Source organism: Plecotus auritus (genome assembly GCF_963455305.1).
Source record: "Plecotus auritus genome assembly, chromosome: X".
Lineage (NCBI taxonomy): Eukaryota > Metazoa > Chordata > Mammalia > Chiroptera > Vespertilionidae > Plecotus > Plecotus auritus.
The window spans coordinates 118,268,629-118,292,307 of record NC_137784.1 but is presented as its reverse complement, the minus strand read 5'-3'; the positions used below and the strand labels follow the sequence as shown (position 1 = coordinate 118,292,307).

General features: G+C 41.3%; 2 protein-coding genes across 8 annotated transcripts in view; one reads left to right on the top strand and one right to left on the bottom strand.

Annotated features, from left to right (window-relative positions):
* FGF13 (fibroblast growth factor 13) overlaps positions 1-23,679 on the top strand; it is a 659,009-nt gene that overhangs the window by 474,624 nt on the left and 160,706 nt on the right. The window lies entirely within an intron of this gene.
* LOC308239714 (ATP-dependent RNA helicase DDX19A-like) lies at positions 4,509-5,944 on the bottom strand (the record flags this gene model as incomplete). The annotated part of the gene is given in 3 exon segments (XM_080652530.1): positions 4,509-5,485; positions 5,488-5,719; positions 5,723-5,944. Coding segments are annotated over 3 exon segments (1,431 nt in total).

The window sequence follows — 23,679 nt, the reverse complement described above, 5'->3', positions numbered from 1 at the left end:
GTTAGAAACATACGGCCCTGGCAAGGGTCTTTGTTTTATTTGGGCCCATTGCTTATCCTCTCCTGTTGCAAATTGTTAGGGAGAAAGCAAAAATGCAGCTGTACTGCCTGAAGTAGTAATCATTAGCTAATGCTGCCATCTCCAGGAACCTGCCTGCTAATAACCAGCATACAGGAGGCCTGCTTCAAACTGGCTGCCCTGGCAGGCTCCACCCTAAATCCACTCCAGCACCCACTGGTTGGCTTGGTTTCTCCATTCTGAAATTTCACTGGGAAGCTGGAGGAAGGGAAAAACTGCCAAGGCCTCCTAGAATCTTTGACTACCAGCTGCCTTTTCTTTTCTCTGGTCTGATAGGGATGTGTAACAAACACTGTCATCTGAAGGATAAGAAACACCTTATTAGTGTGCTATAGTTGCCATAACAGAATACCACAGACTGGGTGACTGAAACAACAGAAATTAATTTTCTCACAGTTCTAGAGATTAGTAGTCTAAAATCAAGGTGTCAGCAGGTTTGGTTTCTTCTGAGGTCTCTTTCATTGGCTTGCAGATGGTCACATTCTCACTGTGTCTTTAGGTGGACTTTCCTCTGTGTGTGCACATCCCTGATTGTCTTTGTGTGTCCACTTTTCCTCATCTTATGTGGACATCTTTCTTTTGGGATTATGGCCGACCCTAATGTCTTCCTTTTAACTTAATCATCTCTTTAAAGGCCCTATGTCCAAATACAATCACATTCTGAGGTTTTGGGGTTTAGGACTTCAACACATGAATCTGGGGGGACACAAGTCAGTCTATAACACACCTCATATAGTGAAGAGGGTACCCTGATTCCTTGAGACTTTGGGTAAGCTCTTTCCCTGTCTGGATTCTTCACTACTATGATAAAGTAGATATTTCCTCATCAATTTGATAAATGGGTTGGAGCTAGAAGCTTAGAAATTTTGTTCAAAAGCAAGCAATTCTATAAAGTACAGAGATATATACGATTTTCAGAAAAGAAATGCAATTTTTTAAATCCTCACTAAAGATATTTTTCCCATTAATTTCTAGAGAGAGTGGAAGGGAGAGAGGAGAGAGGGAGGGAGAGAAAGAGAGAGAGAGAGAGAGAGAGAGAGAGAGAGAGAGAGAGAGAGAGAGAACTTTGACGTGAGAGAGACACATAGATTGGTTGCCTCCTGCCCCTGCCCCCATGGGGCTACAGAATCTATAACTGAGGTACGTGCCCTTGACCATGAATTGAACCTGAGACCATTCAGTCTGAGGGCTGGTGCGCTAATCATTGAGCAAAACCAGCCAGAGCAATAAATTCAAATTTTAATGACTTGCTACTGATGGATTTTCATAGTATAGACTGGTTTCTTATTCTGGGAGCAAACTAATGTAGCAATTTAATTATAGATTTCAAACTTGATCTATGTCTTCATTAATGTGTTTATTAAATAACCATATTTTAGTGTCTTATATATACTAAATACTATGTTAAATGCGAGAGATAAAAGCTGATGTTTTAGATCACATTTTCTAATTAGCTCTTACAATTTTAGACATGTATTCCACCAGAAATTTTGAACCCTGAGGTAAAAATCAGAACAAATACTGAGTTGAATCATTCTTCTACCTTTAACAATGCGTTTGTAAATGTAATCTCAAGGCTTTAAGTGTCCATACATAGTTCCCTAGTTTATTTATTCTTTCATTCATCTGTGCATTCTGTAAATATTTCAAATGTCCACATTGTGCCAGGCACCGTGCTAGGTGCTAAGGATACTGTGGTGAATGAAATCAGCAAGGCCATTGCCCTCATGGAGCTTACAGTCTAAGGTGGATTTGAGGCTATTTTATTTCATGAAATGTGATGCCTATATACTACAAGATATATCAGGAGTTGCCAAAACCACCTCCACATTTGGTGATTCATTAGAAGGATTTACAGGACTCAGCATCTAGTCATGCTCATAGCTACAATTTATTATAGCAAAAATACATAGAGCAAAATCAACAACATGGTGCATGGGAAAGAGTCTGGAGGAAACTAGGTGCAAGCTTCCAAGAATCCTTTCCCAGTGGAGGCATATAGGACTTTTATTTCCCCCAGCAACAAGTGTGACAACAAATGTGAAATGTTGTCTACCAAGGAAGCTCATTAGAGACCCAGTGTCCAGGATTTTTATTGAAGGCTGGCCACATAGGCACCATTTGTCTAGTATATACTAAAATTCCAGATGCCCCAGAAGAAAAACAGGTAGGTATTCAGCATAAAACCACATTGTTTGTACAAAATTGTTTAAATGCAGTGAGCCACTTTTATCATTTAGTGAAAGTTTCATATCAGTATAGGGAACTGTATACCAGCCAAGTTACCAGGCATCAGACAAGGCCCAACTGTGCAAGCAGGCCTTTCTAAGGACAGCAGTCTCAGGGCAGTTAAGTTGGTGAAATAATGAGTTAAGAGCTAGACTCAAATATTGCCCAGATTTGGCCACACAACTAGAGAAGTCAGGATGGTTATATGATTCCTATTCTTATATCAAAGGTTTTGTGAATCTTATAGTTTTACATTGTTTATTTTCAGCTGAATTAGGCTCTCTTGAAACTCTAGTACATCAGTAAGGTAGATGCTTGATAATTCAGACACATTCTGATTTTTGTACTCTAAAATTCAAAGTGTAGATTATAGCCATCAAAAGGGAAATGACTTCTGGAACTGTGGCTTCATTTCCACCAATTAAAAATTCTTACACATTTGCTATATTCTTATCTGAAAATTAAATATGAGTAACTCTGACAGTACCTCCCATTTTGGCTGTTGGTGTCCAAGAAACTAAGATCAAGGAAAAAACAACATTCCAGATAAGTAAAGATCTTCCCTAGTATTTAGCTCTTGGAAGAGACAAAAATTCTAGATGTGCTGACATACAAGTTGAATGCTTGAATTCCTTAGTGCCTAGAACAGTGCCTGGAACCCAGTATTCTCTCAATAAATATCTGAAGAATGGATAAGCAAATGAATGGGTGGATTAAACATAAAAAAGCAGTCCTGGTTGTTGTGGCTCAGTTGGTTGGAGTGTCGTCCTGTGCATTGAAGGGTGGTGGGTTTGATTCCTGGTCAGGGCACATGCCCAAGTTGTGGGTTTGATCCCTTGTCAGGGTGCATTCAGGAGACAACTGATCCATGTTTCACTCTTACATCGATGTATCTCTCTCTTCCTCTGTTTTTCCCTCTCTCTAAAAAATCAGTAAAAACATGTCCTAGAGGATTTAAAAAAAAAGAAAGAAAACATATAAAAGCAAAATAGTGACTAGGATGTGTGAAAATTGAATCTAAAATATAATATGGTCAGTTATCTAAGTCCATATTTCAAATTTATTTTTTCATGTTTCAACTATAAAAAAAATCATCATCAATAAAAATGAGTAATGGAATGTGCTGATTCAAACATAGATACTTCTGATTTTTTTTTACCTACCCAAATGTATTTTTAATGCATACATATTAGTCTAATAACCAGAAAATGCAAATAAAGACAAATCAAGATAAGTAAAATGTTTCATAATTATTTTAAAATTTCTTAACATAATGAATGATGGGCATAGCTCTAGTTTATCTGTCCATATTCATACTATGTATGAAGTAAAGTAACCAATAGATCCACTATTACAGATGAACAGCATAATCCCAAGTTTTCACTTGGTCATAACTTCCTTTCCAAACTGTGCTGCTCACCTCCAGACATAGTGTGGACACCCCACGGATAAGAGCCAACTCATTTGGCCGGGCATGTGTCAGACAATTGCCCAGTGTCTCCTGGCTGCCATGAATAATTGCTGGGTGCGCAAGCAGACAGAGCAAATGCAAGAGAAGTCAGGCCTGGATTCTCAAAGGAGTCATATCCCCTTGACAGACAAATCCTTCTGAAAATTCAGTGACATCCATGTTTCTCCCCAATTGGAGGTTCACAAAGTATCCAGATGCTCACCCAGGGAGAAACAGGGGATGTCCTCTGGCACAGAGAGCAGAGGTTAAATAGATTAACGGGAACATCTCTGGATTTTAGGAGAAGATGGCTGAAAGGACAGGAGACATTTGTGACTGGTCTCAGTCAAGGACAGCTCACAGGCCTCTGCTGCCGCTCCCCTCACTCCATCCAGGTGGTGGGCCTCTCCCACACTCTATCTCTACCATTTCTGCAGGGGCTGGATGCAGGTCCTAACATCCCTAGCCAGATAACAGGAATGGAATCCTGGGGCCAGTGAACGCCAATAGCGACCAGATTACTATAAAGATGGGGGAAACCTTGGCTTAAAAATTGGGGGAAAAGGACTAAATTTTTCAAATGCAAAATTTCCCTCTACCTTTCTCAATCATTTGCATAATTTTTGTCAAGTCCAAATGTAGTTTAAAATAAGGCAGGTTGTTTCTTTCCACTCATGCCTTTGTCCTTCAGTGATGTCCAGGCCTGTGCTGTGAAAGCACCAGTTTCCTACGCAGGACCTGCAAGAGCTTCTTAGTTGGCTATTTTCTCAATCTCGTCCAAATCATACGTGTCCAGTCTTACTATTTTCTTATTAAAATGCTCCTGGATTCTGTTGAGGATGTTCATGCTGTGCTTGCTGTCAACCATGTTCACTGCCAGGCCCCTCTTGCCAAAGCGGCCAGTGCGCCCAATCTGGTGCAGGTAAGTCTCGTTGTCTGGGTTCCCATCCTTGTCCACAGGAAGGTCAAAGTTGATGACAGCAGACACCTGTTCAACGTCAATACCACGGGCACACACGTTGGTGGTTACCAGAACCTTCTCTTTGCCCTCTCGGAAGAGCTCAATCACCACAGCCCTCTGCTCCACCATCATTTCACCACTTAGCAGAGCCACCTGGTGGCCTTCTTTTGAGAGCTCTGCTGCCAGCCAACTGGCTGTTTTGCGGGTATGGCAGAAGATCATGGCTTGAGCAATGGTGATGGCCCCGTAGAGGTTACACAAGGCCTGGAACTTCTCATCTCTGTTATTGCACAGGATGTAATACTGATTGATGATGTCCAATGTCTCCGCCTCATGCTTCAGTTTGATAATGTTTGTATCTGGGACCACTTTCTGGGCAAATTTCCATACAGAGTCTTCAAAGGTGGCAGAGAAAAGCAGCATCTGGCAGTTCCTAGGCAGCATCCTTTGGATGCGGATGCTCTGATCTTGGTGGCCCTGAGTAGCTATCATCACATCAGCCTCATCCAGAACAAACACCTTGATCTTCTTGGGGTCAATGAACTTGAGCTTGGCACACCAGTCTAAGACAGTCCCAGGGGTGCCAATGACAATGTGCTCACTGATCTTCTGACCTCTTTCCAATTTATTGCCTCGAACAGCATAAGCAAGCTTTAGTTCCGGATGAAATTTGCCCATCTGCTCAATCACTTTTCCTGTTTGAAGTACCAACTCATATGTTGGGGAGAGGCAAAGGCACTGGGGTGTCTCTCTGCTGGCTCCACTTAGCTGAGCATGACCAGGACAAAGGCCACTGTTTTACCAGTACCAGACTGAGACTGGGCAATCAGGTTCTGTGGGGGCTCAGCAAGCATCATGGGTAACGCATTCTCTTGTATCTTGGATGGTCGGTTGAAGCCCATGGCATAGACTCCCTGAAGAAGCTGTGGTTTCAGCTGAAGCTCCTCGAAGAACTTCACTGAGTAGAGAGGGGACTTTGGATCCCACTGCAGGACTTCCACTTAGTTTGTGTTATCAACTAGGTTGCTTCTGATCAGCTTGTTGAGTAAGGACTGGGCAGCTCTGTCCTCTTTCTCTTCTTCATCTGTTTTCTCTGCAGTGGCATTGGTTTTGATAAAACCATTGGTATCTGGTTTGACTCTCTCGTCCTTGATCTGCAAATTACTGATCGACTTGACAGCTGCTTTCTGCTGGTCCATGGCCAGGGCCCACGAATCAGAGGCCATGGTCCAGAGGGAGGGAGGCCGACTGGTGGAAAAATTCACCCCACTGCACATGCACACACAGATCCCAAGCCCGCCGCATGCGTGAGCTACTTCTGATTTTTTTTCTGACAATGAGAAATAGCCTCAGAGGATAAATGCCTGGAAAATAAATTGTTCACAAAACTATATTTTAAATTAAATCCATGGTTTGTGCATTGGACCAAACAATGCAAAGGATTTTTGTAGTTCATAGTGGTGTAAAATAGAGAAGCTCAGGAGCATGGGCTTGGGGACAGTTGGTCCTATGCAATTATTCTAGAAGTTTAGGGCTAGTGAGGTCTTGATCACCACTATGTCTACACCAGTCTCCTACAATCTTTTTGACAACACATCTCTATCTGAGTATGAATATTTATTTGTATACAAATTAGGTATATATGTATATCTACTAATAGAGTTTATATTTTAATTATTTATATTATAAAATATACACAAGCATAGAAATAAAAAATGATAGAAAAATAGGGAGAAACCAAGATAGCGGCATAGGTAAACACCTAAACTGCTGCCTCGCACAACAATTTCAAAACTACAACTAAAAGACAAAACGGACATCATCCAGAACCACAGGAAGGCTGGCTGAGTGGAAATTCTACAACTAGAAGGAAAGAGAAAAGCACATTGAGACTCAGAAGAGCTGCAGGAGGCAGAGGTACTGAGACATGCATGCGGAGAGGACTAGCAACTGAGTTCACGGCTGACTTTCTCAAGTGGGAGGGAGACAAAAGCTCCTGACTGTGCTGAACTCCAGTTCCAGGCGAGACTCTGGGGACCCAGACTCATACGGGGTGAAACTGGACTGTCTGGCAGTGGGCAGAACTCAAGGGCGGCTTTCTCTCAGAGGTGCTTGCAGCGATTACCACGGAACACTGAGACACAGGGGCCTATTAGGGCAGGGCTGACGGGAAACCAATGCTGTCTGCTCTGCCCTGAGACTCCGCCCCATCCAAGCTGAGCACAGAGGCTTTTTGCAAGTCTTGTCTCATAAGGGTATCTCCTGCACAGAAGTTCTCCCAGCGTAGACACAGCTGATCCTCTCAGCCAATTGGCCTGGAAGTCAATTCCTCCCAGTGATACCAACAACAATCAAGGCTTAACTACAAGACTGTGCACACAGCCCACAAAGGGGTGCACCAAGAGTGTCCACCTCAGGTAACTGGGGAGGCTGAGCCACTGGGCTTTATAGGACACCTAGCACACAAAGCCACTCTATCAACTCAGGGAAGCAGCCAAAATGCGGAGACAAAGAAACAGATCACAAATGAAAGAAATGGAGGAAAGCAAATGTCTGGATATAGAGTTCAAAACCACGGTTATAAGGTTTTTCAAGAATTTCCTAGAAAAGGCCAATGAATTTAGCACAACCCTCGAGGATATGAAAAAGGACCAACTAGAAATTAAGCATACACTGACTGAAATAAAAAATATTATACAGAGACCCAACAGCAGACTAGAGGATCGCAAGAATCAAGTCAAAGATTTGAAATACAAAGAAGCAAAAACACCCAACCAGAAAAGCAAAAAGCAAAAAGAATCCAAAAATATGAAGATAGTGTAAGGAGCCTCTGGGACAACTTCAAGCGTACCAACATCAGAATTATGGGGGTGCCAGAAGAAGAGAGAGAGCAAGATACTAAAAACCTATTTGAAGAAATAATGACTGAAAACTTCCCCCACCTGGTGAAAGAAATAGACTTACAAGTCCAGGAAACCCCAAACAAAAGGAATCCAAAGAGTACCACACCAAGACACATCATAATTAAAATGCCAAGAGTAAAAGACAAAGAGAGAATATTAAAAGCAGCAAGAGAAAAACAGTTAGTTACCTACAAGTGAGCACCCATACGACTGTCAGCTGATTTCTCAACAGAAACTATGCAGGCCAAACGGGAGTGGCAAGAAATATTCAAAGTGATGAATAGCAAGAACCTACAACCAAGATTACTCTACCCAGCAAAGCTATCATTCAGAATTGAAGGTCACATAAAGAGCTTCACAGATAAGAAAAAGCTGAAGGAGTTCATCACCACCAAACCAGTATTATATGAAATGCTGAAAGGTACTCTTTAAGAAGAGGAAGAAGAAGAAAAAGGTAAAGATAAAAATTATGAACAACAAATACATATCTATCAACAAGTGAATCTAAAATTCAAGTGAATAAAAAAATCTGATGAACAGAATAAACTGGTGAATATAATAGAATCAGGGGCACAGAAAGGGAGTGGACTGACAATTCTCGGGGGAAAGTGGTGTGGAGGTGCAGGAAGAGACTGGAAAAAATCGTACACCTATGGATGAGGACAGTGGTGGGGGGTAAGGGCAGAGGGTCGGGTGGGAACTGGGTGGAGGGGAGCTATGGAGGAAAAAAGAGGAACAATTGTAATAATCTGAACAAAAAATATTTATTAAATTTTAAAAAATGATAGAAAAATAAATGTAATTGAAGGTACAATATGTTCTTGCCACATCCAATTGTCTTACCCATTCCTGAGACTCATGCATTCTACTTGGAAGAACACTTTTCTAGTGTATGGTTCATCATAAGTAGTCAATTAATAATCATATTTATTGTATTATTGAATGTGTTCAAGTCTAAGTTCAGCTACTGACTATGTGAACTTAAGAAGGCTGTACTATCTGTAATCTGAGCCTTTGTTTTATCATTCGTAAAATAGTATTAAATAGTCATATCTGCATTGGAGGATTGTTGTGAAGAGTAAATTAAACAATCTAATAAATAATAATTATGATGATGATGATGATGATGATGATGATGATAATGGCAAACAGGATTAATTCCCTACTTCTTATACGAAATGATATTAGACTCTGCCCTCATCACACCATTACTTTTTACTGTGGATACCCATCATACTACTTAAAATGATGCATTCCATATGTAAGATCTGTTCTTACGGAAAATTCCATTCCAGCTTGTGAACAGAATTTACTTCTAATGGACATGGAGAAAAGGAAAAGATGATTACTCTCTTTAAGCACATCTCCAAAACTGCTGCCTTTCAACAGTATAGGTTACTAACAATGTGAAGAAAAGATACTAATAGAAATGAAGTAAGACTAAAAGACACTGAGTAATTGAAATGTGGCATCTTTTTATGAACTAACTCCCCCAAATTAATCAACTCTGAAACATAGAGGGACCCTCTGAATCACTTTCCCATCCCTGTCAGAACCTGCCTGTGCTTCTGAGCATGGACTCTGTTGAACTAAGGCAGAAATAAAGCCAGGAAAAATTCATTGGGGACTCGCTTTTTTCTTCTGCCAGAATCTACTGGTCTGTAGAATAGTGCACAAATATACTGTGTACAGAGAATAGGAGAGAGAAATAACTTCTTCACCTCCCTTTCTTTCCTCAATACACTGCCCCTACAACTTTCTCCAAGGTTGCTACAGGCCTTCTGATTACAAAATCCAGTGGACACATACAATCCTAAACTAACTTGACTTCTCAAGAGCATCTTACTTGCACTCTCAGGAGGCACTTCCTCCCTGAACCTCTCTTCTCCCTTGGTTTCTGTGATACCACTATTTCCTAGTTTGTCTTCATCTTTTTGTCTATCCCTCCATAGTCTACTTTATTGCATTCTTTCCTCTTCTGTAAATGTTGATGTTTCTCCAGGTTTCATCATCAGAGTCTTTCTCATCTCTCCCTGTGCATCTCATCTCATCTACCCCACCTCCGATGACTGCCATTACCATCTCTTTGCTCCTCACTCCAGAATCTTTATCCCTCCAGCTCCCTCCTTCATATTCCAGATCTATAATTCTAGATTATCTCCACTGCCATGTCCCCAACAGGTATATCCAAAACTGAATTTGTGCATGTATGTGTGAACACAAAAGAATTAGTTGACAAAGAATCAGAAATATTGCTTTGTAGTGCCAGCTATCACTCATTTTTAGAATGATGGTGGCCAAATTTATTTTCCTGACCTGTAAAAATAGAATGTTGTTAAAATTAATTCCAAGGCTCCCCATCTTAATGAATGACAATCACCCAACCATCCAGAAACCCTAGAGGATTCCTTGATACCTACATGCCTGGTCCTTATCTTCCATCTCCAGTCCAAAATCAAGTTCTATCAATTCTGTACCTACACTGGCTCTTAAGTATGTTGGCATTTTCTCTAGTCACAGTGTCATTGCCTTAATTTAGGATATCAACATTTCTCTCTTGCCAGTTGACATCCTCTTAAAAGGTCTCTTTGTCTTTAGTCTTTCAGCCACTGAGATCTCTCTAAAATGCCAATTGATCAGGTCTCTCCCTTGCTCAAAACCTTTGTATATTTCCTCCCTGTGTCATACAGGATTGTGTCAAATTTGTTTCTGTGATCCATGAGGCACCACATGATCTGGCCCCTGGCAACTTTCACAATTTCATGTCTCATCCCAACCCTGGAAATCTGTGATCCAAGGGTTCCAAACTGCCTGCATTCCTCAAGTGTGTCAGACTGTCTCAAGCCTATATGTCTTTGTAGTTTTTTACTCTACCTTGAATTATCTTGCCCCACACTTTTTCTCACCCGCTTCTAAATGACTTGACTAATGACTACTGGCCTCAAACCTCAGCTCCCATCACCTCCTCTGAGAAAGGCATCTCTGGCCAACCCAGAGCCTAGGCTTTGTAGGTGCTCCTGTTTGTGCTTTTAGAATGCCTTGTGCCACACCTGTCATTACACTTACCATCTTGTAAGGTAACTAGAGGCCCAGTGCACAAAATTTGTGCATGGGTAGGGGTCCCTCAGCCCGGCCTGAACCCTCTCCAATCAGGGACCCCTCGGGGGATGTCTGACTGCCAGTTTAGGCCTGATCCCGCAGGCAGAGTGGTTAGGTCCGATGTCCGGCAGTCGGACATCCCTTTTGCAATCTGGGACTGCTGGCTCCTAACCGCTCACCTGCCTGCCTGCCTGATCGCCCCTAACCACTCTGTCTGCCTGCCTGATCGCCCCTAACTGCCCTCCCCTGCAGGCCTGATCGTCCCCAACTGCCCTCCCCTGCTGGCCTGATGGCTCCTAACTGCTCCCCTGCTGGCCTGATCACCCCTAACTGCCTCTTCCTCGGCTCCCACCACCGTGGCTTTGTCCAGAAGGAGGACCGGATGACCAGAAGATGTCTGGTCTAATTAGCATATTACCCTTTTATTAGTATAGATTATTTGTGTGTTGGTCTCTCTTCTTGGGAGCTAAGGGCTTACTTAGGGAAGAGGCTTTGTATGATTCCTGTGGGCTCTGCCAGTTTCTAGAGTAGTTACTCTCTTCACCTGGTTGCCTCCTGCTTTTCCTTCAAGTCTCAGCTTAATATCACCTCTTCTGGGATGCCTTCCCTGGTTCTAACTTCCCAAACCATGACCAATGTTTTAGATGCCCCTCCTCTGTAACATAGAACTTTGCTTTCTCAATATCTATTTGCTTGTCTGTCTCCTCCACTAAATGCTGAATTCCTTAAAGGAAGGGAGTAGATTTTATTCAACATTATGTTGCCCACCCCAGCCTCTTATAGCCAAGCACAGAGCCAGATACATATTAGGTCATCATTAGATTGATTTTGCTTTTTATTTGGAGATTGTGATTTTGCCTCATTTCTATTTCATTAAAATTGAATTCCTGTTTTTAAACTGCTCTTGATTGCATCAACTTTTCCAAGCATTATATAGTTTTGCAAGTTTGGATTGCTGTTTTATCCTCAAGATGGTGTTGTTTGGAAAATAAATAGCAAAGTTATATATGGTTTAGAAAGAAATAGGTACAATATTAGTCTGTTAGGACTGCCATAACAAAAGATCACAGACTGGTTGGTGTAAACAACAGAAATTTATTTTCTTGTAGTTCTAGAGGTTATAAATTAAAGATTAAGGTGCTGGCTTGTAGATGACTACCTTCTCACTGTGTCATCACATAGTCTTTCCTCTGTGTACATGTAGAGAGAGGAAAGAAAAGAGAGGGGGAGGATGGATAGAGGGGGACAGGGGGACAGGGACATGGGGCAGGAGTACTCTCTAGTCTCTTGTTCTTTTTTTATAAGGACACCAATTTTATTGTATTAGGCCTAACCCTTGTGATCTTATTTAAACTTAATTATCTCTCTAAAGGACTTATCTCCAAATTGAGGGCTAGGACTTCAAAATATGAATTACGGGGAATGCACATCTCAGTATATAACAGGTAAACATCCCAAAGTTATCTAAGTTTTGTGTAATTCAGTGAAACTATATTTAAGTTGTCTTAGAACCAATGTAGCAGGATTGGTTGTAACCCTAAACTATGATCAAAATTTCTGAGTTTCCATTACCTCATGTGTGAAAGGAGGGAGCTTATAAGGACAAGTAGAAGCCTCAGAGAACACTTGGGCTGGAGAAAGTATATTTGAATTCTTCCCCTTTCTATCCTTTGATTACCTCAGAAACTTAGAATCACTGTGGCAGGCCCCAAAACTCCATTCTCTCTAGGTCAAGGACTGCTTTCTTCAAGGACTTCACTTTTACCATTTTCTCAGTACCAGGGATTCAAAACTTTCCTGAGGGAGCCCTAGTCTAGAAATCAGATATACCAGAACCAATGGAATTGGCCCTGTCCAAGGCACTTTCTGACCCCATCCATCTGTGGCCATCTGACACATGAGTTGAGAATATAGAATCAACCTGTGATTAGGACCCTTGAGAGACCACTAATGGGGGCTTCTCTGAGTGATTCTGTTTGTCAGTCCTGGCTAAAGAGGCCCATGCTTAGGAGGCATTAGCTCAGCATGTCCTCAGAGTGTTTTTCACTAAATAGTAATATTAAGAAACATGCATAGTTATGGTGACAAATAAAGAATTCTGGGGCAAATTAGTATGTTTAACCCATTGTTTCTCATATTAATTGAGTTATTCACTGTATGCTTTATTAGAACCTTCAGCAAGCCAAATGTAAAATAGGAATCTCCAAGAGTAGGGCCTAGTAAACAGATCTTCCCAAACTTATTTATCACAGGATATTTTCAGTCAGAGAATTTTGGTCGTACTAGTGTTCACCACAACTCACTTAGAAATGCTAACTCTGGGAGAATCATATAAAATGCTACTTCATGAGGTACAGCTTAACTCAAGGAATTCCTCTAGGCTTAGCCCTGCTGTCTCCCTCCCTGCACCCATCTACCTATTTGCTCCCAGTAATGCCAAATCCACTTGGCCTCGCTTCTTGGCTGGGTCTTTTCCTGTTCACCTATCTCTTTATTGAAGGAGCTAGAAATACCATAGGATTCTGTTGCCAGCCTCATTTCCAACCTCTATGCTTTACAGTGAGAGTTGGCAGGTATGCAAACCAGACTCTCTGGACCATGAGAACCTGGCTTGTTCTCAACTGTATCTGCAGAGCTTAGACACTGTCCCGGTTAGGAGGGAAACAAAATGTGGAAATCACCAGATACCTTTCAAATAGAGGTTTTCCTTAGCCCAAGGCGGAGTACACTAGAGAGGTACTAAGGGACTTGTGTATTAGCCATCTTACAAAAGAATAATTTGCATCTGGGAACACTGAAGGAAGAGGAAGATAAAATAAACTACCTTTTATCACCGGCTTACTATGTGCCAGGCACAACAGTAAGTACTTTATATATATCACTTAATTGAGTTCTTATAATCACCCTATATGATAGATACAATTATCACATCAATTTTTCACAGGAGGAAACTGAGGCTCAAGGAAGCACAGCTTATAATGAGTAGCATAGCCAGGATTCAAGTCTATGTTTATGTGGCTCTGGAGCCCATGTTTTTCCTACATTGCTCTGTTGCTCCCTGGTGTATCTTCAGATGGGATGGAGCCTATCCACATTGTGTTGACCAAATCAAAGAGTCACTTAGATGACTATTTGAAATAATCACTGCCTGTTCCCTCCCCCAACTCCAGTCTATTGTTTTGTAGTCAATAGAACTAGTTTGATGTTTGTTTTATAGACAGTGATCCAGGTTTTGGTGGGGTCTTCATAGGGAACCTAAAACTCCAGTTACCACCCTCACACTAAAGTACTAACTTATATCTTCATCATCTCTCTGATATCACTTAGCAGAGCTCCCTATCACCAGCCTTCCCCCTTCCCCTCATATTCTCCATGCTGTAGCCCAAGTTTCCTTTCTGAAAGTAGTTTTAATCCTTTCTGCTGTAGAACTCAATCACCTTTAAGATGAAATCTTAACTCCTTAAACTGGCTTTCTAAATATCCCCTGTCTACTTCTTCAGCTTATGCCTTCAAATTATTCTGTGTGCTAAATGACTTCCAGTTTCTGGTGTGTCCCATCTGGTTTCAGGTTGTTTCACACCCCTAAGTTTTTCCCTCTCTATTTTTACTACTTGAAATACTTTATCTCCTTCACCAACCCCATCTGCCTTGGGAACAATAGTTCAACTGATCATGCTCAGGTCAACTGTCACCTACTTGATGAAATCTTTCTGGTTCCTGCTCAGCTTCTTTGAGTTTTGCTCCCAGCCTTGTACTTTTGAAGATTGCCTCCCAATGGTACCTCTCAGCTTTGCACAAGCTCCTCCCCAGCAGGGACCTGAGATTGTTTATTCCTGTGTCTCAAACACCCAGAATAGGCCTAGCACATAAACTGATGAACAAAAATAGATCCAGAGACAGAGAAACATCAATCAGAATGTCAAACCCAGGGAAGGTAGGGGAGGGTGGGGATAAGGGGGAGAGATCAACCAAAGGACTTATATGCATGCATATAAGCCTAATAAATGGACACAGACAACAGGGGGATGGGGGCATGAATGGGAGGTGGGGGGTAGTGGGGGAATAAGGACACATATATAATACCTTAATCAATAAAGAAATTAAAAAAAAAATAGTCACCCAGGAAATGTTTGCTGACTAAAAGAATGAAAGGAAGTTTCCCTAAAATAGGCAAGTATTTGACATTAATTTGAAAATCAGTCAAGAGGGGGGCTGGGTTGAGGTGGGAAAAGGGGGTGAAAATGGGGGACATCTGCAATAGTGTCAATAATAAACATTTTAAATAAAAAAAATCATCCAAGAGAATATTCAGAATAAGTGGACAGAGGACTATAATTGGATTGTATTCTTATTGTTATGAGATATGAATCTAAAATATGAATATTTAATTTCTTGCTCCATAAAACTCTCCAGAAGAAAATAAAAATTGCTGAGGGTGGGAGGGTTAACATGCAGTAGAAATATGCTGGCTGTCCACCAGGGGGTGCTATGAACACAAAGAGAAGCCATTCTCCCTTAATATGTTCTTCCTCAGAGAGAAACTGCAGAAACCAAATAACTTTTCTCTTTTCCCTGCATTGCATACAATTTCAGCAAGAAATGAATAACTCTTCCAGCATGCTTGAAAATTATGTATGTCTGGAACATGTCTTTCTGCTAATAAGATGGGCATGTATGTGCATGTGCACATGAATGCACACAGCACCCCTTCCGGCATCTTTAAAAGATCCAGACATTAAATTTAAAGATGCATGATTTGTGGTATATTCAGAATTTGTTAATCAAAAAATTTAGGTGTCATTTACTATGATGTCATAATCAGAATAGAAGCATGTGCTATCTTGCTTTTAACCCTGACATAAAATAGACTACTATAGAAAACCTGTCCAAGTATCAGAGGTGGGTTATCTGTTAGCTCTTGTTACTAAGAGCCCACAGACACAGTGGTATCAACTCATATGCACTAGTTCAGTTTTGATTCTACAAGACCATAACGGGGCAGCACACATAACACAGTCAATATTTGGGGAGTTGTAATTTGTATAACCAGTGACTTAGGTAAATAGAATCTTATTTTTAACATCTTATCTCCAGTCTGCCTTCAGCATATAACTTATGGCCTTGGATTTGGAGTGATATTTTTTTAACTGTATTCATGTTTATCTCCCCTTTGGACTCTGAGCTCTGTGGGAATGTGTGTGTTTTCTATTTGTATCTCTTGTATATGGCAGAGGTACATTGTGCAAAGGTACATTGTTAGGACTCTTATTGTTCATGGATTGTTTGTTTAGTGATCAGTTTCCACAAAAAATACTACCAAAACTGTCAAGGAGGATAATAATGAGATTACAGGGGATACAAGCAAATGGGCAAGAGGAGAACAAGGGGAAGAGAAGAAGGATAACTTTTATTGAGCAGTGTGCCAGGCATTGACCAGGCAATTTATATGAATTTCTCATTTAATTTTTATAATAGTCCAATGAAGAAATGATCACCACCCCAATCCCACCTAATTAGGTGGCATTGCTGGGAGTGTCCAAGGCTTAGCCTGTGCCTCTGTACTAAGGGCCTTGGTGATGCTAACTGGGAATTGAGTTGTGGGCAGAGTAACCAATGGGCTGTTATTGAAGCTGGGTCCTGTGTTCACAGGGAGGAGGAAGAGGGATCCCCCTCACTGCCTCTCTGCCCCTGCTACCCTCAGAGAGAATGAGAGAGAGGTGCAGCTTGTGGTAGTTGACAGCAGCAGTTCCCATCATCCACTTGGAGTGAAGGGCTTCCTGTGCAGCATTTCCTTTCCTACCTGGAACTCGTTGGTATTATAGGATATGAGTGATATGGGCAGTGATGATGGACTTAAAGCAATTGGATTCACTGGAGAATGCTTTATGAAGCAGGGGGGCACAGACTCATGAAGATTATGGGTTATGAGAAACCAAAAAGAATATCCAGTGTAACCACCAAGCAAGCTTTTGAAACTTTTGACAGTATTCCAGTCAGTTGCCAGCTATGTGATATTGAGCAAGAAATTTCACCTGTTAGTCAAAATCTCCTCACCTGCAAAAACAAAGCAAAGAAAACCTTACAGGATTGTCATGAGGATTCAATGAGGAAACATGTACTCTTGGAATATATTAGGTAGCCATTTGCTGTTTATTAAATAGTCTTTTTTTTTTTTTTTCAGAGCAGTTTTAGTGTTGCAGAATTTACCAGGTGGCCAAAAATACACAATGAGTACTCAGAGATTCAGGAACAAACCCTTTATTTAAAGCAGCCTTGATGGCTCAGCAGATTCAAAGATCCAAAGCCTGAACAGCTAATACAATGAGATCACCCCTTATATATTCCTAAGTTTCTTTGTTTCCTATCTGTTTCCTAACTACCGGGCTTTTGTGGTGGGTTTTCGTAGCTTTTCCTGATTCAGTTAGAATGGGGAAGTTAGACTGTCTAAATGCCTGGCCTGGGTGGCACCAGCAACCCCCACTCTGGCCAAGCTGCCAAATTCCCAGCCCATGACTCCTGCAAACTGGGAGCACCCAGGAAAACAATTGCCTAAGGAAGGGGCAGTGACTTAATTATAGGCTAACAAGAATGTGCACTAGGACACTGGTCACTGGCACAGATTCAGATTGCTAGCCCCCCCCCAGGTTACCCCCTATATTCTGCCTCATTCCCCCCTCTTGATCCTCAAGCTGATTTTCAGCCTTGGGGATTCAATAGAAGACTCAAAGCTAGGGAGTAGGGTGTTCAGTAGCTTGAGTCTTTTTCATCTTCATCACCCAAGGGATTGTAATGGCAGTCCAGAGATCTGGTCTGGAGTAACATCTGGGGCTTCAGGGCTTACTGATTCTATCTCTATTAGCTGTTCTAAAATCTGTTGGCTTTCTTAGAGGAAGGGAGAGGGAGTTTACACAGGTTTCTTCATTTCTGGCTTCTGAGCAGTTGGAGTGGTGAGAAGCACGTCTCAGGGTCCATTTACACTGAGTGGCCAGATTATTATGATCTCTGAATACATAATAATCTGGCCACTCAGTATATATATATATATTAGAGGCCCGGTGCATGAATTCGTTCATGGGTGGGGTCAGGCCAGCCCGGCCAGGGGGAGGGGACATGGGCAGTTGGCCGGCCTGCCTGCTGGTCGAACTCCTAGTTGAGGGGACAATTTGCATATTAGCCTTTTATTATATAGGATATACACTGAGTGGCCAGATTATTATGCATTCAGAGATCATAATAATCTGGCCACTCAATGTATTTCACCTCCAGTTGGCCCATCGTCCTTGCTCTGCTCATGTCTGTCCAACTGCCTAACACATCCCCTCAAGGATCTTGGCTCTGAATTCTTTCAGGGAAAGTGGGTCTCTGTGGGCTACTCTAACTACTTCCATGCTGAGGAGGGGCAAATTTTTCTTTCAGAGCCAGGAGATCCTTGCTCTTTGTCTGAGGGACGATGAGGCCTGGGCACAGAAGGAGGTGGGCTTGTGACCTGGCAGAGACAAACTGTATTATAAAATTTAGTATTATTGATCAATTAGAATAGCAAGAGTTACAACAAATGGTCTGGTGGAAGGGAAAAGAAAACATTTCAGTTCTAATAATTTCCTATTGAAATAGAATTTTTCTCCTTAAAATCACCCTTATTTTTATTAAAGAGCCAAATTAAGACCAATTTATCTATTGCATTTAATTTGGCCTGATTGTTTGCATAAACCCAACAAGAATGGTAACTGACCGCCTTTGCTGGAATTTCATGATTGAGTCTCAGTGTGCCCCTCAGGGCAGAGAAGCCAAGCCATCCAGATGCCATCAGGCCTGCCTGCAATATCTTATGGGTTAGGTGAATTCCTCACCACAGATCTGTACCTACATTGGCTCCACCCAGGCCTGCACTCTAGGCTTCAAGGCCCATGTCAGCAGCCCTCCTACTCATCACCACCTAGAGTGTGTGTGGGTTCCTCTGGGATGCAGAGGTGCCCTCGTTGCTCCCCTTCCATTCCAACCACCAGTGATGGCAAGGTATGGGACTGATGCTCCAGCACCATCCATTTTCAGGGCTACCAAGGAAGATACCAGGCTTTCTCCATGGCACTCTTATTGGCTTCAAGTCTTCAGAGTCCAGACATGACTCTTTAAAACATGACACTCCAGTCAAAGTTTTCATTCAATAAAACCACCATTGGAAACTGGGCTTATTGAATTTATGCAAAGAAATACATTGCCATGATTCATTCATTAAGAACTGCCAAATTTCAGAGGGATAATATAGGGAGAAAAATACACTAACTTGCTTTAAGATCTTATGATTTTTCCTTGCCAGTCCTTTCCATGGACTCTTCAGAAGATGTAATATTTTTTACAAGTGCATTATAACAAAACAAATGACAAGAAGAAATTTGCAATGACATGGATTTCATTATAATGCAGATGACATGGAATGTTGTCCTTTCTGTAAAACCCAACTTTCTATGATATTATAACCAATAACCATTAGTTATAACTGTATTTGACAAAGGTTCCTATATATCTTCAGTATAAAATTTTCCTTCATGAGAGAGAAAACAAACATTTGAGGCCTTTCAGAGCCTATTAGGATGATGTAAAGCCAATTCTAGATCAAGAGAAAGTTTCTTAAAATTCAAAAAGATGGTCTTTCTTTTTTTAATTAAATACCTGATTAATATAACATAATTATTTTGCTAGAAAAGAACTAACCAAAATAAGGCTTATCTTCTAACTTCATTTGTCCTTGGGTGTATACAACAAATGACACTAATTGGATTTCTGCTATCAGTCTCTTGACGTAAGCTATTTACCCTCTGTTTAGGGAGGCAAAATGCAAATCATTTACTCTTAAGTGTCCTTTGTTTAGGGAAGATAGGATTTTCTAGATAGTTGCAAACTGCTATTTTACTATCTCAGTTTCCCTATTTTGCTTGTCCTGGCTTACTAGCCTGTGTCATTTAGTCAATTTCCTTTTAACATTTCTTTCTACAAACTTTCTATAACTTTCACAGACATTCTTACAACTATCAGAAACATTCTTACAACTTTCAGAAATAACCAGCTTTAGAAACCACCTTCTTTTTCCTTCAAAATGCATAACAATGCCTCAGACCTTCCATTAAATAGTTCTACTCTAATATTCTTTCTTTCTGTCATAGGTTCAGCAACTTGTATAGACCTTTTCTTTCTTTTTTCTTTAAAATGTATTAGAATTCTTCACTCTTAGAAACCTTCATTTTTCAATGATTACCAAAAAGTAAATAGCCAGCATTTACATTTATGAACACACTTTAAACACACTCTTACTTTCAAGAAAATATACATTCAACAAAGTACAAGAGACCTTCTTTAATATAACTAAGAGCAAGCGAATTAAAATGTGTCTAGCAGTTAATGTTTCATTATTTTATGTTATTTAAAAATATTTAGATGTTTATCATTTAATCCAGGAATGCTCTAAAGCCTTTAAGTTATCGAAGACTTTGGGAAATTATGTATAGGCCTAGGAGGCTGGAGAAAAGGACGCCGGGGAGAAGGGAGCAGGCCCTGAAGCCTGTTTCCAAACCTCTAGCTGCTTGGATTCAAAACTGCCATATTTTTCCTTAGAGATAACATGCTAAGGTTTGGGTGATACTGCTGTGGATTCTGTTTCTGGCCCTCCAGGCCAGCCCTTCCCTGGGCCATTTGTTCTACAGTTGTGAACATTATGTTAGCTTTCTGTTTCCGCCTTTCTTATCTTTATGTACATAGACCTTCTGAGACTTTCTTAATAGCTCTTCTGCACTTCTATCCTTCTAGTTCTCTAACTTGGCAGTTTTCTTGAGATTCCAGGCCAACTATTGGTGACAAAATGTAATTTTCAATATTTCTTGGCCCAACAGGTCCTCAGGGTCTGGCTCAGAGTACTTTCTCATTTGATCTTTTAGTCTTGGTAAAATTCAGAAGGCCCTTCTTCTTTGCCTTGCTGAATATTGAAGGCTTTATTTAGGTTCTGAGACCAGGGAACTGCTTCCCTAATCCCTTTAATTATTAGTTTCCTGAGAGATCTCTCACGTGTCCCCTATGGGTCTTGTTGTTAAGGTCCCACTGGGGCTCCCAGGTTTGGAAATTTTACATTTGCTGGAAGCACACCAGGGCCAGCCAGGTGCTCCCTTTCCCAGATAGCTATAGCCAATCTTCAAATCATTCCGTCTTCTTTTCCTGAGAATAGTATCCCCAAGATAGACATTAACTTGGGTGTATACACTTGTGGGCCCAAAAATGTGTCTAGCTAGTCAGCTAAGCCATGTGGATCTTCCAGCAGAGGTTTTGACTCTATTTTTTTTTTCTGCTCCAACTCCTTTCGCAGCCTAGAAAAGCTGGTTTCTGGTGGTGCAGTGGCCTCAGGATAGCTCTCCTCCTTAGGGGGAGGCTGGGATTGTAAATCACCATCTTGGCTGTTCCCTCAGATTGTCCCCTGTTCACATAGGGAGGGGAAGGCAGAACAAGAGATCTCATTTCTCTGTCTGCCCTTGTTCTCTTTTAGGCTTCTCTGCCTTTGCAAGGAGAAGGATGACTGTCCCTTTCCTCCAACAGAGAGCATAGTCAATCTTCTCTTGAGTGACTGGACTTTCATTATTAGCATATTTGTAGTTATTACTGAAAAGCTTAATCACAAATCCTTCATTTTAGTTAATCTATTTATTATATCTTAACAATTTTGAGATTTTAAAGCCAATTATTACCTAAAGCACTTTCTTGACCAATTTTGTAATGGATAACTCAATGTGAAAGTACTGTTTTATTTTATTTTCCTTTATAAAAACAGGAGTGCCCCTGCTTCACAACTAGAGGGTACTTCTACAGATCTGTTCCTCCCAGTGTTATGGGGGAAAACAGAACATTGGGGACTAGTTATAGTTATGGGAAATATTAATTATGCTGTTAACCATGATTGCCCTTTCTGTTCAAAGAAAGGTCATACTAATCTGTCTGGGAGTCATATGCCCCCGGGACCTGGGAGTCACCCTTGGAATGCAATCCACCCTCATTCAAGAACTGCCCATTATCATGGAAGCATTAACCTTGTTGCCCAACCCAGCCTGCACAGCTTACTTCTTTATGTAATTTCAAGTATATTGTATTGGTCTAATTTAGTTCAAAAATATTTCTTTTTAGGGAGAGAGAGTAGATCTTTGTGTCACCTCAGGGCCCTTGAGATGTCACAACGTTATCTCTCAATTAAATACCCAATTTAAAGATTATCAAAGCTTAAACTGGTTTTAACATTACAGATTTGGTCTTGACCACAGAATTAATCCTTTTCAATCTGGCTAATAAATTGTTATATTCTAGTAATGCCACAGAAGTACGGAATATACTTTGAATGTTATAGAGAAAATGCTGAGAAGACATGCCTACTGCCCGCCCATTCCCTTCCTGCAGAAGCAGCAAAGCTGTGACTGCCCCATAGCCAGCTTCAGTTCCACTTTGGCCAGCCCGCACAGGTTTGTGATGTTGTAGGCAGGCACGAAAGTAGCTATTTGTCTGGCCTTTGTTAAACTTCCCTGGGTTAACATATGTGCAACCTTCACAAATTTTACACTTTCAAATTAGTCTTAGAATCTTACATTTTTAACCCAGCACAGCAAAATGACCTTTGGTTCTGAGTGGCACAAAGCCTACATAGTTTCCTATAATCATAAACCATGGAAGAGCAAACTAAAGTCCCTAAAAGTTAGAAAGCCAAAATTACATTGTAGACATACAGACAGAGATCTCACTAGCTAAGTTTCTGGTGGCTGAAGTAACTGAGAGGGAGAGCAGGAAGAGTCCCCAAGAATAAGGATTCGTTACAGCTGCCGGGACGTCCTGCAATCTCTGTCATGTGTTCAACCTCACCACACACAACTGGGATTCCCCAAAGCGGGACTTGCCCCATCTTTAAATTAAACAAAAAACAAAGAGACATAAAACATCAACAGAAAAACTCTTATACAGGCACACACAACACACTAAAAGCTTATACCACAGAATCCCCTGCATTAAGAACCACTAAAGCAGAGCAATGTCTTCTGTTCCTGGTTCGAGAACTGGCCCTCCCTAGAATCTCAGCATTCTCCCCAATGGACTACTAGTATTTTAGGAGAATGTATTTCCTAGGCCTGGAATTTCTGTTTCCTATCCTCTGCCATAAGCTGGAAGCCTGCAATGCAGTGGTCTGGGCCCTTCTTAAAATTCTTTAGCATACATTCTGACAGTGGGTTTAAAGGAGCTACTTCCCATATTTATAGTTAAACCATGTAATCCCTCCCAGTTAACAGAGACACAGGACAACACAAGGTAACTTTCACTTCACACAAACTCTTAAGTTCACATTCACACAACAGTCAGTCCGAGCTTTGACATCCACCCACGGAAAGTCCCTGAACTTAGGCAAATATTTTGCCTACGTGGTGATCAGCCACTTCTGTCCCGAAAGAAAGGCCTGAATTCAAGACTGGTCCCCTGGGGGAAAACTCACTGGTCAGACGTCTGGTTCCAGAAAGGGCTTTCCTGTCCTCCTTGGAGTCCAATGGGGTGTGAGTGGAGGCCTCCGTCATCCAGGCCCTATGAGTACTAGGACTCAGTAAATCACTGGAGGCATGATTCCCCATCATCAGGCTCAGTGGAGCGGTACTATCCGCCTGCTCTCGTGCAACGCTGCCTCATAGGGGCAACTCCGCTGCGTGTTTCCTGATCAGGAAACCAAATTATGTTGCAGAATTTATCAGGTGACCAGAAAATACACAACGAGTACTCAGAGATTCAGGAAAAAAACCCTTTATTTAAAGCAGCGCTGCTGACTCAGCAGATTCAAAGATCCAAAGCCCTAACAGCTATTACAATGAGATCACCCCTTATATATTCCTAAGTTTCTTTGTTTCCTATCTGTTTCCTAACTACCGGGGTTTTGTGGTGGGCTTTCACAGCCCCTC